Here is a 15579-nt window from a genome sequence, read left to right as displayed (position 1 = left end):
GGGAACGCTCAGAAATGGAAGACTGTGTGGGGTTGGGGATGGAGGATGGAAGAGCAACCCAGAACGCTGGGACCAGAAGCATTTGAGGGAGACTACTGATTATGACTGTGAGAGTGACATCACTTGTCACCTCTAACTGAATGGCTGGAAAAATTCGTAATAGCTTCTTAGAGATGAGACAACACAGGTTGAGCAAAATGAGGTTTTACATAACTAGTGAGTGAAAGCTGACTCTTCCCTTCCTGTTTTTCCCCCCTACATTATTTTCTGGAACTCTTATTTTCTCCCTTGCCTTTACAAAGGAACAAATACCCTTACGTTGCTCTGCCTGTGGCCAGAGGATCTGACTTCAGCCTCAATAATGCATCCATTTCCAAGCCTCTGACTCTACATCAAACTAAACCATCCACCAAGACAAGTTCTTTTTCTGCGATAATAGGGAGAGGCAATGAATAAGTTATTTGGGTAGTCTGTATGTGAAGTACTAGAAAACCAGAACAGCAGCTCGTGAGGTGGTGTATGATGTCAGCAGGTTCTACTGGTGAAACTGTTATTTACCAGGCAGGTCACCAAAGTCCTGGTATCTATTGAATGAGGATGCTAGATTCATTAGATCTCTATGATATCTGCAAATCCTAACAATTCTGTCCCTCATATTCTTTTTTTTTAATCCTCACCTGAGGATATTTTTCCATTGATTTTCAGAGAAAATGGAAGGTAAGGGGGTGGGGGAGAGAAACATTGATATGAGAGAAATACATCAATTGGTTGTCTCCCCAGCATGCCCCGAATCAGGACAAGGTTCTAGCCTGCAATTGAGGTGTATGCCCTTGACTGGGAATTGAACCTGCGACCCTTCAGTTCACAGGCCAAGCTCTAACCACTGAGCCCCGGCTAGGGCTGTTCCTCATATACTGATTAAACCTTGAGACTTTGTAAGACAGCCTTGTATGTTTGTTGCTATTCTTGGGAATTTCAGGGCTGTGGGATGCAGCAGTGGAACGTAGCCATCTTTCTCAAGAGAGGGGAGCTCCCTGCATTTAGCCACCTTTAAGCTCACAGACCTAAACCCCCTCTGTTGACTTGTAAGCCTATAAGGAACACCTTATGTTATGGGTAACATTTTCATCTCTTGGAAGTTATTTCAAATCACAACTCCCCCCAGAAAGCAGCCTCCTGTTCCCTGGATTGGATTCCACTGTGTTTCCACTTTGCTTCTAGCACACCGACAACATACTTAGCCTTTTCACCTTCACTGCAAAGAGGGAGTTGTCAATTTAAAGTAGATGACACAAAGGTCAGGCATTTTTCTGATGGTATTTTATGCTTAATAGTCAGAAAATAAGGTCCTGCATACAGTTTTCTTGAAATTAATTTTCTCTCTTGGTTGAGCTCCTGTACATTTAGAAATCGGATAAAAGTGAACAGTAAAAAGTCTAAATTTTTTCAGCTACTTATATCCCTTTCCCAAACTTCCTAATGGTAACGGATTAGGCTCGATCCCCAGTGTGGGGTTGGCAGGAGGCAGCCAATCAATGATTCTCTCTTACCATTGATGTTTCTATTTTTCTCTCCCTCTCCCTTCTTCACTAAAATAAAAACAAAACAGAGAGAGAGAGAGAGAGAGAGAGAGAGAGAGAGAGAGAGAGAGAAAACCTATTTCATCCCACAATTAATTTGACAAAATTTGGGATGCCTATGACTATTGACATATGGCTTCTCATATATAATGAAGTATATCAGAATAACCAAAAAATCCTATATATCTTTGAAGTAATGTTTTTCTATTCCTGAACAATAGTGGTTTTCATGTTTACATTTGCTTCCAATCTGACACTTATAATGGATCAGACTTAAACTAATTATTAACTAAATTTACTATATGCAACCTAGCCATTAGGGAAATGTAAAGGTCAATAAAAACACATATTTCTTTTTTATTGAGGTCTTACTTATAATAAAAGAATAAAAACAAATATATCCACAAATGATCATTTGGAAATGATGCTGTGAGGGAGTACTATTCAACTGTAAAAAGGATGAGGACTATCTCTTTCTAAGTGCAGGTAGGGAAAGATGTCCAATACATTTTATATGGACATCTAATAAACAGGGACATCATCTAATAATGAGGGGCACCATCTAATAAACAGGAAACTGTGAATATATGTGCATATGCACGAGAGTCCTTTGCCTAAGCTCCTTGAGTCTCAGGTTTTGCTTCTGTGTAACAGCAATAATGATAATTGCCCCAGATGATTGTTATGAGGATTAAGGAAAATAAAATTAGATACATGAAAGATCTTGGTGCTGAATCACTAATGTTCCCTAATCTATGCTAGGAGATCTATTAGGGAAACTTGAGAACTTAGAAATAAGAGAAGCCTTATTAAAGAGTTCATCAGCAGAAAGTTTGAGTGAAAATGGGTTGGGCAAAAGCAGCAATTTATTCATGTTTTACAAACATAGTCTTACAAACATCATACATTGCTGGCACGAAAGAACAGACACCATCTCATACACCATGCTTCCTTCCAAATCACTTCTATTGAGTTACATCAGAACAAGTCAGTTACTGAGTTACACAGTTCTTCAAACGTGAACACCTCCCTATTAGGGTGGTGAGATTGGCTAATCAGACAAACAATTAATTTACATGTTTAATACAGTACAGGATTTGTAACAGAAGTCAAGATATTCACATTAATATTGTAATACATTATAAAACAGGACAACTTTCAGAAGATGATGGGATCATGTATGTCCCTGCCTGTTTCAATTGCTTTTTTTGTTTTTCTTCTGTCTTTACTTAAAAGCAGTTGCAAATTATTTTACTCAACTTTTCACACTCAAAAACACTTTAAGTTTTAATAACTAAAAACTATTTACAAATTATTCATTGCAATTTAAAAAAGTATTTGTTGTTGGTTTTGTTGTTTTACTTTAAAATAAAAATAACACCCTCCTTCAACAATCATACTTTATGTGGTACCGCCACTAACTTCTGGTGGCTGTGAAAGATCTTAGGGTTGACTCCTGACAACTTTCCAAAGCTCTAAAATATATTATATTCCATGGCCCGTGTGCCAAATCTACATATGTTAAAAGGCCATTGACTTCCCCAAACCACACACTGACTACAATTCATTTCATGTTGCTTTCAGGGAAATGTTAAGTGGACCAAGATGTTGTGAGGTGACTTCGTGGAGAAATGGAGACAATGATGGGGGGATGGTCTTTTCAATCCCAAAGTCATCTTAAAGCACAAAAAAAGAGGTCAGTTTCCATTTTTGTACATGTAAAACGTTTTCTTTACATTAGGCATAGTCATAAAAAGCATGTAGAAGTTGTTTTGAAAATGCATTATCATAGAATTTACAAACACGGAGATATCAAACACATTCTCAAAAACTGCTAAAGCACTGACACAAAACCTGACTCAAAATGTAAAATTCTCAGTAGACTTTATTTTCTAACTTGCATATTTAATAATTCAACCTTACCCGAGTGAGTTTCGCCCATACTTCTCTAAAAACTCATGTATAGTGACACTACCTCAAGTTCATTCTTTCCAAATAGTCAGAGGGCCGTGCTGTACTCTTGGTTTTTAATGAATTTCAGGGCCCTGGCACTGGAAAACGGTATAAGACACAATTCTGACTATAAACTGTTCCACAGAAAACAGCTCAAGGCAAATTAGCCTAGAAAAGATAGTGAAACATACTTTATTGTGCTAATTTGACAGCCTAAATATATTTTGTGTGAACATATGTAAATTATATTAGGCTTGCTGCATACTGCTTTTTAATCATATCAGTTTGTTAGTTTAAGTAATGCTTTCTGTCTGGCAATGGTTATAACTTCAGTCTTTTGTTTGCTTGTTTGTTTGTTTTCAAATAGTAGCTTAGTCCTTTTTGCAGAACAACTCAATGAAGACTTGGTTAGCCATGTCCTCTCTGTGTTCAAGGGCACACCTCAAATGTACACTGGCATACTATACATAGTTCCTATAAGAAAACTGCATTTCTAACTGGATTCTACCTGAAGTTCATTTCTTTACCCACTAGCTAATTCAACAACTTCACAAGGTAAACAGGGCTTTCTTAGACCACACCGACACTTGTGACAGGCAGTGAATAATTCAAGGCCATGATGGTCCTTATGTGAGATTATATTTTACAACATTTGACTCACATATAACCTTAGGGAAAGAGAAAAATCATATTTCAGCCACAGTGTTCTCAACTCAGCCCTTTGATAAAATGATTACTCAGTTTGCTCACTGTCCTTTTGAAACAAACCTAAGTTACTCCTCTTAGGATAAAATCGCATCAAATAATTACAAAACAAAGAGCAATGACTATATACTTTTATATGCAGGACACCATTTGCACATGAGACAATTAATAAAAACAAACTAGAGAATACTTCTTTAATATCTTTGGATCTAAAGAAAAATTGATTTCCCCACCTGAAAAAAGTATGAATTTTCATAAGTGAAGACACATTTTTCATTTCTAAATCTTAACAATCTCATTGACTCCCAGTGACATGCTCCAATGATATCATGACCTCCTAGAGCCCACCATAACCTGGGACTGTACTGCTGTATTCATCAAATGCTTGACTACTCTTATTTATATCCCTGGTGACCTGCAGAGGGGATTAAACAAGCTTATGAAAATTTATCCAATGTCTCTAGGAAAGGGGAAATTTATCATGATAATTTACAGTTATTTCCTGGTTTGCTAATTCAATTCATTTCTAACAACAACAACAAAAAAGGGAGCTTGCTGTCACAAGCTTGCAATTATATATCAGAAAGAAAGAAAATCATCCCTTGCCTAGTAAAAATCGTTAAGTCCCAACGCACGGCCAGGATGCTAACCATCACAGAGCATGTGCCACTTGGCGATCTGTCTCCTTGGATAGTCACAGATCTCCTTCCAGTGCTCTCCACCGGTTCCTTCCGCAGCCGCTTCCAGGACCAGCCTCCCGATCACCTCGTTGCGGGACCCCCTTTCGGAATCCAAAACCAGAAATTCAACACTGATCTCTTCAAGACCCTCACAAGGAATATCAAAGACAAACAGTTCGTTGAACACAGCATTGGGGGTGCACTTCTTCACATGAGTCTTCTTTTTGGAGATTCTCTTTTTGGCATGGTACAGGTTCACTTTGACGTAGGGGTCTGCAATGGGAAACAAGAGACATTACAGGGACAGGATCAATCTGAGGAGCTGGCCTCAACACAGCCGTGCCCTCGGAGATGACTGCATGCCAACAAAGTGTGATTACAGCGAAAATGGGGCAGAACGGGGCAAAGAGATGCATATATCTGGCTTTGAACATAACTAAGAATGTGCAACGTAAGAGAAAGCATTTCTAAACCAGAGGATGAGGAGGAACTGTATTGTCAGGATGAAGAGATAACATAAAGGGGAAGAAAAGAGAATGTTCTGATGACACATTCTGAATAGTAATAGCTCATTACAGAGAATGGGATAGAAAGGAAAAAAAACCATAAATGAACATCTAACCTTACTGAGTTGTATGACTTTGGATAAGTCTCTCTACTTTGTTGAGCTTTGGGTTGCTTTGTCTGTTGAACAGGCACTTAGAATTCACGGTGACAATGCCTTTTTAGGCTTTAATTTTTATTCTTAATCGTGGACATGGTCAATAGTGTGGTGATTGCTGGGGTGGAGGGTGGTGGAAGTGGAAGAGGGGGAAAATAAATAAATAAGTAAGTAAATAAATAAATAAATAAATAAATAAATAAATAAATAAATGAAACAAATGAAAGGGTTAGGGTTTGAACTCAGATCATTTTAACCCATAGGTCATATGTTCTTTCTCATCATGCCATATAACAAGGTTGTTTTCTTAAATTAGTCACAAAATGAAAAAGCTAATTCTTAAAGTAGATACATAAGAAATTAAAAGAAAACATAATAAAATAATAGAAGTGTAATGGTAGGCAGGCTCATTTAAGATACTAAAATTAAGAACTTTTCTCCCAAATCTTTATTTTACATCCATGTATTTTTGACCATGGCCTCTCATCTCTGCATTTATCACTGCTTTCTGCTCCATTCAGACACCTACCTACACTATACAATCTTTGGCTTAGATCTTAAGACTATGTAGTTTTCTTCTTGCTAATGGCATTTGCTCACATTATTATTCTATAAAATGATAAACAGAAAAGCTATCATGTCTTTTTTGATTATAAATAAAAAGGTAAATCAAAATCATGATTATGTTCATTAACTATTTTGCCCAATGTATTACTCATACACTGAGCCTGAGTCTTTCAGAAGAATTCTTACCTGAAAGTCCAGACACATCGGATTTAGGCAAGTGTCGAGCTTTTAGAACAACCACAGTGAGAGTGTTGGTGGTGGACTGATAGCAGAGTGAGATCAGCAATTCACCCCGTCCTGAAGACTTCTAAACAAAGAGAGATGTGGTATAAGCATGTTTATTATTTTTTAGTTTTGAAATGTGTACATTTTACATCAATATGATAGCCTTGTTATTTAAGTGTAACTTTTCTACTTATTTTTATTTTAGTATGCTAAGGAATCCAATAGTAACAAGCTTTTGTGCCATATCATCACCTCTTGAAAACAACTGCCTGCCATCTTCTGGTCTCTTTAGGTACTACAGGATGTTAAAATGGTCATTGAGTTAGCCACACCCATTATTAAAAATGTTTAAAAGAATATGTAGAGCACAGCTTACACAGAGGTATCTTTTACTTTTGCTTCTTAAATGAAATATATACTTTTTGAAGTTATTAATAGTAATGTATTATCTTATCATTTGAACCAATCTGTATAGGGCAAAATGACTCATGTTAAATTTGACTTTAAATTCTTTAGCATTGAAATTATTGGAATTTGAATTCAGCCCAAATGAGTATATTCTGACCTCCATCACTCTCTTGGTCCAGAGGGATGATGGAGTTAACATTCTCTGCCACCATCCCCTCCTTATTTAATCTAAGGAGTGAATTAAATATTGGAGAGATTTGACTCAATTTTTAATGCTTTGTGTTTGGACAGTACCACAGGTTCACTCTTTGTGTAATACTTAGGTTTGATCTGTACTTTAAAGACATTACATAAGACTACCAAGAACTCAAGAGTCCCAGTTTTAGCTGAAAGTAACAAAATGTAAACTTGGGGCTTGATTATAACTAAGAATGATGGCTGGGCCAGAGCTCCTAAAACTTCAATATATATATATTTATCCAAAAGCTGGCATGGGGTAGCTGTGTGAATACACACTTCAAGAAGAATAAGAGGCAGGCACAGATCTACTGTGCCACTAAACAGCTGGTGTCTCAAGCTACTTAATGTTTCTGGACTTTGACTTTCATTAAGTTCAACAAAGAGACAAAGGCAAGGATATGGTCAAAATGAGCTTTAAGGTATTTTGTGAAATTATGCCTTAGAGACACAGGTAATTCTAAAATACCACAATTGGAATGAGTTTTGTATTCTGTATATAATGTGGAAATAGGATTAAATTTGATTAACTAATGTCTTATCATTTTCTGATAATCCCAGAATCAAAGTAGTACAACTCTGCAGGCAGAGTAGCTCACTTTCTGTCATACAACATAAAGATGAACATTTATAATTCAATATGATGTGATGTCTCCTCCTTGAAAAGCAATCCTATGAAAAGTCAATACAGCTTCCAAATCCTCAGGAGAAATTGATTTAATTTTAAATTTAAATTTCAGATTCAATTATGCTGACCTTGAAACATCTTGGTTACCTTGAGCATGAATAAGAAATATTTTCCTGCATTTTAGTTGAAGTGGCATCTTAGTCAAATTTCTTGTGATAGAAATTATGAAAAATATTTATATAAGTGATATTTAAATATCCATAAAGGATGCCTATGTGTTTTATATCATCAAAATGCCTTAAGCATTTCAGTTATGAGTTACATTTTCCCTCATCTACTCTATTCCCCTGATCCCCATTTGATTATGATTAATAATAATTAAACATGGTAAAGCTGATATGTACAAAATTTTATTATCTTAATAAAAATCCCTAGATACAAAAACACCTACATAAGAGATTGTTTATAAATACTTTAAGAACTAAAAAAATGAATTACCCTAACATTTCTCTTGATAATCTCTCTGTTCATTAATATTTTTCCATCAGACAATTCAATTCCTGCCAGAGGAATAAGGACCTCTCCAATGATATCATCTCTTGAAAACCTGTCAAAACTCAGAATTGTGAAGTGCAAGGCCAACTCTTGGATCTGGGTGTAGGGGATCCCATAGAAGGTGAAGGTCTCATCAAAAGCTGGGTCCAAGGTCTTCCTGAGAACTCTGGTTTTCACTTTATGCTTCTTCTCTGGAAGGATGGTCATTTTGATGTATGGGTCAGAGGTCATCGACTGCTCGTCCATGGCTGGCAAGCCACGTGCTTCCTTGATATTGACCACAAATGTTTTCTTCTCAAAGTTGTACTCTAAGGAGAAGAAGAGGGTTCCCAGCTTCTCTTGTTTCTCTTCTGAGCTAAGGGAAGTGCTGGACTTTAAGCTATCGGGGGAAACCCCCTCTTTTTCCCCTTCTGAAAGGAGCTTTGGGGTCACGTTCTCCAAATCAGGAGGGCTGCCACCTTTGAGGTTTGTTTTGGGAAAGTTGCCATTGAGATCTCTCTTCTCCAGGTCAAGATGCAATGAATTCTTTGGCACAGCCAGTTTATTCTTTACTTCGTTTTTGTCGTCAGCTCCAAACTTCTTTTTGCTACTTAGGTTTTCAGGGTAAATATCAACCCCCTTTAGCACATGCACAAACTTATACGGAGGAGTCTTGTTAGACTTGGATGATTTTCTCTGACAGCAGATCCATGCAAACAAAGAGACTGTGAAGACCAGGCCAAATGCGCTGAAGATACCCACCACTGTGGGGATTTCATCTGAAAAATCAAATGACCAATAACATACATTAAAGGGGCAGAGCTGGAGACACGAGCCTACATGAAAGCATCCTAGAGCTGGCAATTGCTCTAAGTAGCACAGATTGAATTACTTTCCAAGTGTTCTGTGTATGAATGATGAACACATTCCACATCACCTCCAGGAATAAACACATCCTTTGTGTGACACAGAAAAACAAACAAACACGGTATGACAGAAACTTCTTCATTTCAGTAGTTTTCATAAATGAAATAAAAAGGTGAGACAGGGCCTGGTACAGATGTTGGGGAATGCCAAATGACCCTGACCTAGCTTTGTTTTTACAGATAAGATGAGTCATACAGCATGATGGGTCAGTACTAATTGTATCAGGTTCTCATTGACATTTTGAGGCTTTCTAGAACCATCAATTCTTACTGACTATAGAACTTTAAATGCACATTCTTCAGATACTGGGAGAATCTGAATTCTTAGTAGTTCTTTATTTACCCAGGATCCAAACATTTAGAAACTCAGTGATTCAGGTAATTTTAAGGAATGATGAAACATTACCTGCCATTGTCACAGACTCACTAATAATGTCCATCCAAATTATGGGACAGTGGTAAAACAAATGCACATATATTAGGGGGAAATAATTTAAAAGATGAACAACAGACTATTAATATTACATAACTTATAACACTACAAACTCCTTGTATATCAAACCCAAAGTCCCCAAACACTGAATTATCTGAAGTACAAATTAATCACACCTAAATAAGGTAAAAATCAAATGGTTCTAAATGAAACATAATTCCTTAAAGTATAATGAGAAGAGTGAATATAGATAATTTAGAGTTCAATTTTATCCATAACCGGTTTTTCCTAGCATATTTCCACATGGCAAATGGTAATCAAATTGAAATTGGCATTCTTTCCTTGAATGCAGGCACATTAAATTACACTGACATTAGTAACATTGATTATGCATGAAGCTTATCATGTTCCATACGTAAGCATATTTCTTCCACAAATAATTAGTAACACTAAAATAGTGATAAATTAGTATTGCTATATCTGGACAAAATGCTCCAATTAGTCAATGTTTAATATAGCAAAAGTGAATATAACTGATGTACTACTATGCACATTTATTTCCACTCCAATCTATTTCTTTTTCTTCCCAAACACTGAAGAATAAAGTTAAAAGTCCCAGTCAGGAAAGGGTTAAGTCTTGTTTAAATAACCCCTGAAAGAATAATCTTTTGTTAGTCCCCTTCCCCATTCCCTCACATCTTCTGCCTATCTACTTTATAATCACAAAACTAAGCTCAAAGAATATACATTAAGCACTAAAACATTAAGAAATGACAAATAAGAACAGAAGTATCTAGGAAGATAAAAAAGCAAACAAAACAACAATAAAATAGTCTGTAGTTCAATTATATCAAGAAACTAAATTACATAGAGATGAAAAATAAACCTTTCAATTCCCCAAATAGAAAAAGCAGCAAATGCTACAGTAAAAGAATGACGCGAGAGATAATCAGCTAAACTTAGTACGTATCAGCTTTTCAGTTCTTCTATTCAAGTCTTTGTGGGAAATATATATATATATAATCTCCACTCCTGGACTCTCTAAAAAGATAAGGCCAGGGAGCAAAAGCAAAGTCATGAACTAAAGCAAGAAGAACAATAAAAGCCATAGAAAATGATTTTTTAATAGACTGATGCCTCAGTCTTAGAAAATTTCTCACTTCCATATCAAAAATTGGGAATAAACATCACAACAATATAAACTCAATCACCCAAAGGTAAGGCTGTGAAAGAAACTCATTTCTGAATTAGTATCAGAAATTCTCTCTATTCAATCCTTATGTCAAATGGCAGAATATTCAGTAGAACATGGGAAGACTCACTTACTCCCTGTGTATTTTCTACTGATAAGGTCGTAAGCTTTTGATTGCAAAAATCTCAGTCATTTCACTCAGTTTAATAACCATTACCATGTATTTTTAGATATCATTCCCTACTCACAAACTTTTATACAATTTCTTGTGCTTTTGAATACTTGTAAAGTCAGTAAAACTCTGATCTCTTGTCTTTGGAATGTAATGGGACCTAAAGATAGGTTTTATTTATTTATTTATTTTAATTTAAAGAACCACATCTCATTTTATTTATTAAAAGAGAAGAGAGCAATGGTGCCAAAAGTTGGCATAGGAAAAGGAAAATTGAACTGGAAAAATGGAATACTAATTCTAGTTTCCAGTACCTTTGAGCTAACTGACCTGCAGCACACCCCTCATCCCTCTGAGCTGCCATTAGCTCACCTGTGAAAGGAACTGGGCTCAGCTACTTCGTGTCAAATATCCTTTTACCTCTATCTAGCATCATAGGATTCTGTCTCTTTCACTAGCAATGTATTTCAAGAATACAAGAAAAACATATCAAGGAAAACATCCTCATGGTGCACTCTGTAATAAAATATACACCCTCAAACCCCCAATATATAAAGTTGTGTTACGTATGCCAAGATCAAACCCTTATGTAATCATAGGACATTTGGCTTCCCCTACATTTACCCATAAATAAAAATCACCTATAGAATTCAGGAAACCAACAAGCAAACAGACTCCCTTTTCCTTCCCCCTAGCGCGTGCTGCAATTTCCAGAGCTCCTTGGACGTTTCAGGAACTTCCTGGATGTTAAATAGCCCCAGCAGAAGGCAATTTTAAAGAGCAAGATACTGAGGAAAGGAGAAAACAACCGAGATAAGCCAGGATCACCCGTTTATTGTTCTTTTCCTTTCAGATGAACTACCAAGTAAATATATATGCAACATCCCGCTGGGGTTGCGGGGAACAAAAAACATAGCCCACCCAGAGTATTCAAAGAACCACCGCAGTTATAAGTTGACTAACTTGCTTACCAAATTCTTCCCTGCTGGTAGCGATCGGAGCCATTTTTTGCTGCGTGCTCTGTCCGAGGTGCTGAACGGGAAACTCTCTAGCTCGGTTCGCTTGCCTGACTTGAGGCGCAGGCTCTGCCTAATGCTGAAAACAACAGAGCGGCGCCCGGGGACCTACGGCTGGAACGGGGAGGAGGCAGAGAGGGAGGTCCACTCGCCCTCGCTCAGTGATTTGCCGCCCCTGTTCCTGTTTAGGTTCTTCTGAGAAGCTGGTCTCTGAGACTCCAGATGTGGCTGAAACACGAATTGACGCAATCCTGACGCTACAGGGTTGAAATCAGCACCTGCCCCCGCCCCCCCCCCTCCTCCCTCCACGCCTCTCCTCTCTCATTTTTTTTCTTTCTTCCTCTCTTCTCTCCTGAGCATTCAACACGCACTCATCGATTATTTTAACAGTTGGACGACTGGATATTAGCTTTGCTGTTCTGTGGGGGTGACTCAGAGGCACATGGAGATGAGCTCTGAAACTCATCCCTATCAGCTCCTAATATAAAATCTTTGCATCATCGAGACCCCTAAAACTGTGTCTGAGTTTTAAAAATAATGTGATTTACAAAGGCATTTAAAGGGAAGACTAAGATAAATGTCTGCATCAAATGACCCGTGGTAAAATGCAAGAATATATTTTCTTGTTTTCTGAATTTTTCTTTGGTATTCCTATGTTAGAAAACAACTCATTGCACATTGATCTATTTGAAATAAGATAACAGTTTGTCCATTATAATCACTCATTTTCTAATAAATTATTAGTCTAAACATTTTACTGATGCTGTTGCTTTAGCTGTCAGCTCTCTTCCCTGTAACATCTGACATTTGACCAGAGTACGTAAGAGCAGATGGGTATTACCCCTTCTGTATTCAGACTCACTCTCAGTTTTGACTTTTGCATATAACAAGACTGCTTCTGAAATGACATTTCTGGTTAAAAAACCTTGGCTTCTAATAGGGTTGTGCAAAAACAGTTACAAGATCAGACCAAAATCTAAGATGACATTAATAACTATGGGTTATTTTGAAAGAAAAACCTTTTTTTTTTTCTGCACTGATGATCTTCCTGGGGTTGAGGAACTGGGGAAAATATGGTGTCAGATTCTGATTAATTTTAATCTGGAGACTGTGTTTTTGTTTTTTAACAAATGTTTAGCAATTTTCCAAAGGAGATAACTACGGCTGTTACACCATCTACCAATTATTGCTCCGCAAAGAATTCTTTTGCTGTGGAGCTCAGTGAGCAAATGAGATTCAGCTTGTGCTGGGATGGGGGAGGAGAGCACTGGGTGAGTATCTGAAAGCTACTGCACAAGTGAGAGGTTCCTGCACATTGGTGAGCTGCCACTCTGAGCGTCAGGACTGTATCTGGGGAGAAACTGGCTGCAGCCTTTTGCATCATGGAAAATTTTATAAACCAGGGTTTTCTTTCCCTTCTATGGCTCCCACATACTTGGCATTTTAACATTTCTCTAACAGATTTTTTTGAGCTTTGTATCTTCATGCTATGAAAACACACATACTAATTAACTGTATTTAATTTTCCATTGGCAGAATCTGTGATTTGTGGCCTTATCTTTCACTTCATTCAAATTGCTTGTTCCTCAGTTAAGCATGCACCTGGTGGGATGGTCGGTAGGAATAAACACCCACGAGATGAAAGAGAGGGACATTTGTTTGTGGTGCATATCACAGGTAGACGGTAGACGAAATACACAGTGTGAGGTTTACTAATGTATGTGATTTCTAGCCAAGTTATTGCTAACATATGGTTAAACTCATTTCTTGTAAACACAAATACCTCATGTGTATGTTCCATATAAATTAGTATCTCATTAATTTTACCTTCAAGTGGTAAAATGCTGCCATGTAAAACATGTCTAGATTGCTTAAACTCTGTTTTCACAAAACCCTGCCCCACCCTGGGCTGTCTAATTTCTTAGGACACCTGGTGATAAGATTACCTGTTGCCCAGAGCGAATGCTATTGGGGATGTGCTGTTTCATTGCTTGCTTTAAAAGCAAACTGAACATAAACGTTATTAATTAAAATGCCAGAGGTTTTCCTCATTTTCCTTTGGCAAATAGCGTATTATTCAATATCTATTCTCTTTAGAAGAGCTTCTAGCAGCACCAGCTGAGGAGTGGGAAGCTGATCCAACACAGTAAAAAACCTGTAAGTTTCTTATGATTGAGATTCACACCCGACCACATTGTTACATTGTTCTTTTAGGATCCAGCAAACACGTAATCAATTTGCTGACGTGAGCAATACCACTCTGGCAGCAGAGACTTGGGAGGAGGGGTTGTTGCTAGGTAACCACCTTTTTGCCACCCAAAACACACAGCCTCCAACAAGTTCCTGTCCTGGGAAACAGTCTGTTCTGTACAAGTGACAGTGTTTACTTCAAAATGATTCTTTGACTGCTGAAATAATTCAGTGTTTACCCTACTTTATTTTTTATTCTGATTGCAAATGTTTATATATATTGAGAAACAATGAGCAGAACACTTGAATTCAATTTGAATTTAAGGAGAATTCAGTTGAATTGATGACTCGTGATATGATTGTTTTCCTCCACTTTTCTCATTTTGTTTACTTTAATATATAGTTTGATTTGTAGTTTATATATTTTATTAGTTATATATTTTAACTTATATGGTCTTTATTCCCTCAAAAATATTGGCGGATGTATTTAGAACTTTCTGTTAGGCAAAAGAAAATTTAGAAAGGGTTTGAAAATGTTGTAATGAGCTTCAGTATTCTTTATCAATGCCTAGCTTAGTAATACAAAGGCATTTTACTGGAATGTGGGTGGAGTAGAATAAAGTATCTAATAATGGATAATGGATAATTGTTTTAATGTTCCATATCATTCTATTAAGAATGCTGGCTCTAGTATTAATGGAGTTGATTTGTATTACAAGCACACCCAAGTCAAAATCCTGCAAGACAAATGCTTTCACAATTGGTACTACAGAAATCCCTTCCCTATGCATCGTTTGACATTTGATTTTCTTCAACATACTCAGCATTTACTATGTGCCAATATAAATTAGGCTTTAATGGCTCTTGAGTAAAAAATATAAATAAATCATTAAGCCAAATCTAAAAAGGCTATGGTCTTCCTTCCTTACCTTTTTTCTTTCTTTTAACACATACTTACTAAATATGTACTATCTCCTAGATTTTTGGTAAATAGGAGAAATCAACTGGCCAAGATGACAAAAATGAGCCTTACTCTCATGGAGCTTAAAGACTACAGAGGAAATGGGCAGCCCTTTTCTTAAAACTAGGGTGGGGGTGTGGCGCTTAATAGGTCATAATTACTCTCGTATTTCTTTTACCTGGTAATTTCTACGAAGCACTAACTCACAGCTATCACCCTCTGTCCTTATGGCCCTTTTCTTCACAACTGTAGATTTGTTGTGGATGGCAGAAAGGCTGACCTCCAGACCAGCTGCATTGAATAATGACCCCCTGCCCGGACGCTGACCAATCAGTGGAGACCTAAACCCTGAAAGGACACACCTGGAAAGCTGCTGAATATTCTACTGAGATCCTCCCTTATGACATCCCTTAAAATCTTCACCTTTAAAACCTTAGCACAGAAGACTCAGTGCGCTCTCCCTACCTAGGATCTGAAAGCACACCCGTGCCTTTCCCTTCACGTTCCCCCA

At 37.2% G+C, this 15579-nt stretch overlaps 1 protein-coding gene across 2 annotated transcripts; it reads right to left on the bottom strand.

Annotated features, from left to right (window-relative positions):
* Nucleotides 1-4536: 4536 nt before the first annotated feature.
* On the bottom strand, nucleotides 4537-12114 carry SYT4 (synaptotagmin 4). 2 transcript variants are annotated; one of them, XM_023750811.1, is made up of 4 exons: nucleotides 11873-12114; nucleotides 8143-8903; nucleotides 6333-6453; nucleotides 4537-5191 (listed from the first exon to the last, which is right to left on the bottom strand). In XM_023750811.1, the coding sequence occupies exons 1-4, from the start codon at nucleotides 11904-11906 to the stop codon at nucleotides 4884-4886; spliced, it is 1224 nt and encodes a 407-aa protein (XP_023606579.1). In that variant the 5' UTR covers nucleotides 11907-12114; the 3' UTR covers nucleotides 4537-4883. The 2 variants fall into 2 exon arrangements, with proteins under 2 accessions (XP_023606579.1, XP_006085207.1); XM_006085145.3 differs by having other exon boundaries at nucleotides 4815-5191; nucleotides 8143-8957.
* Nucleotides 12115-15579: the final 3465 nt, after the last annotated feature.

This window comes from Myotis lucifugus, unplaced genomic scaffold, assembly GCF_000147115.1.
Source record: "Myotis lucifugus unplaced genomic scaffold, Myoluc2.0 scaffold_16, whole genome shotgun sequence".
In the NCBI taxonomy this organism is placed as follows: domain Eukaryota; kingdom Metazoa; phylum Chordata; class Mammalia; order Chiroptera; family Vespertilionidae; genus Myotis; species Myotis lucifugus.
This window is presented reverse-complemented; position numbering and strand designations above follow the sequence as displayed.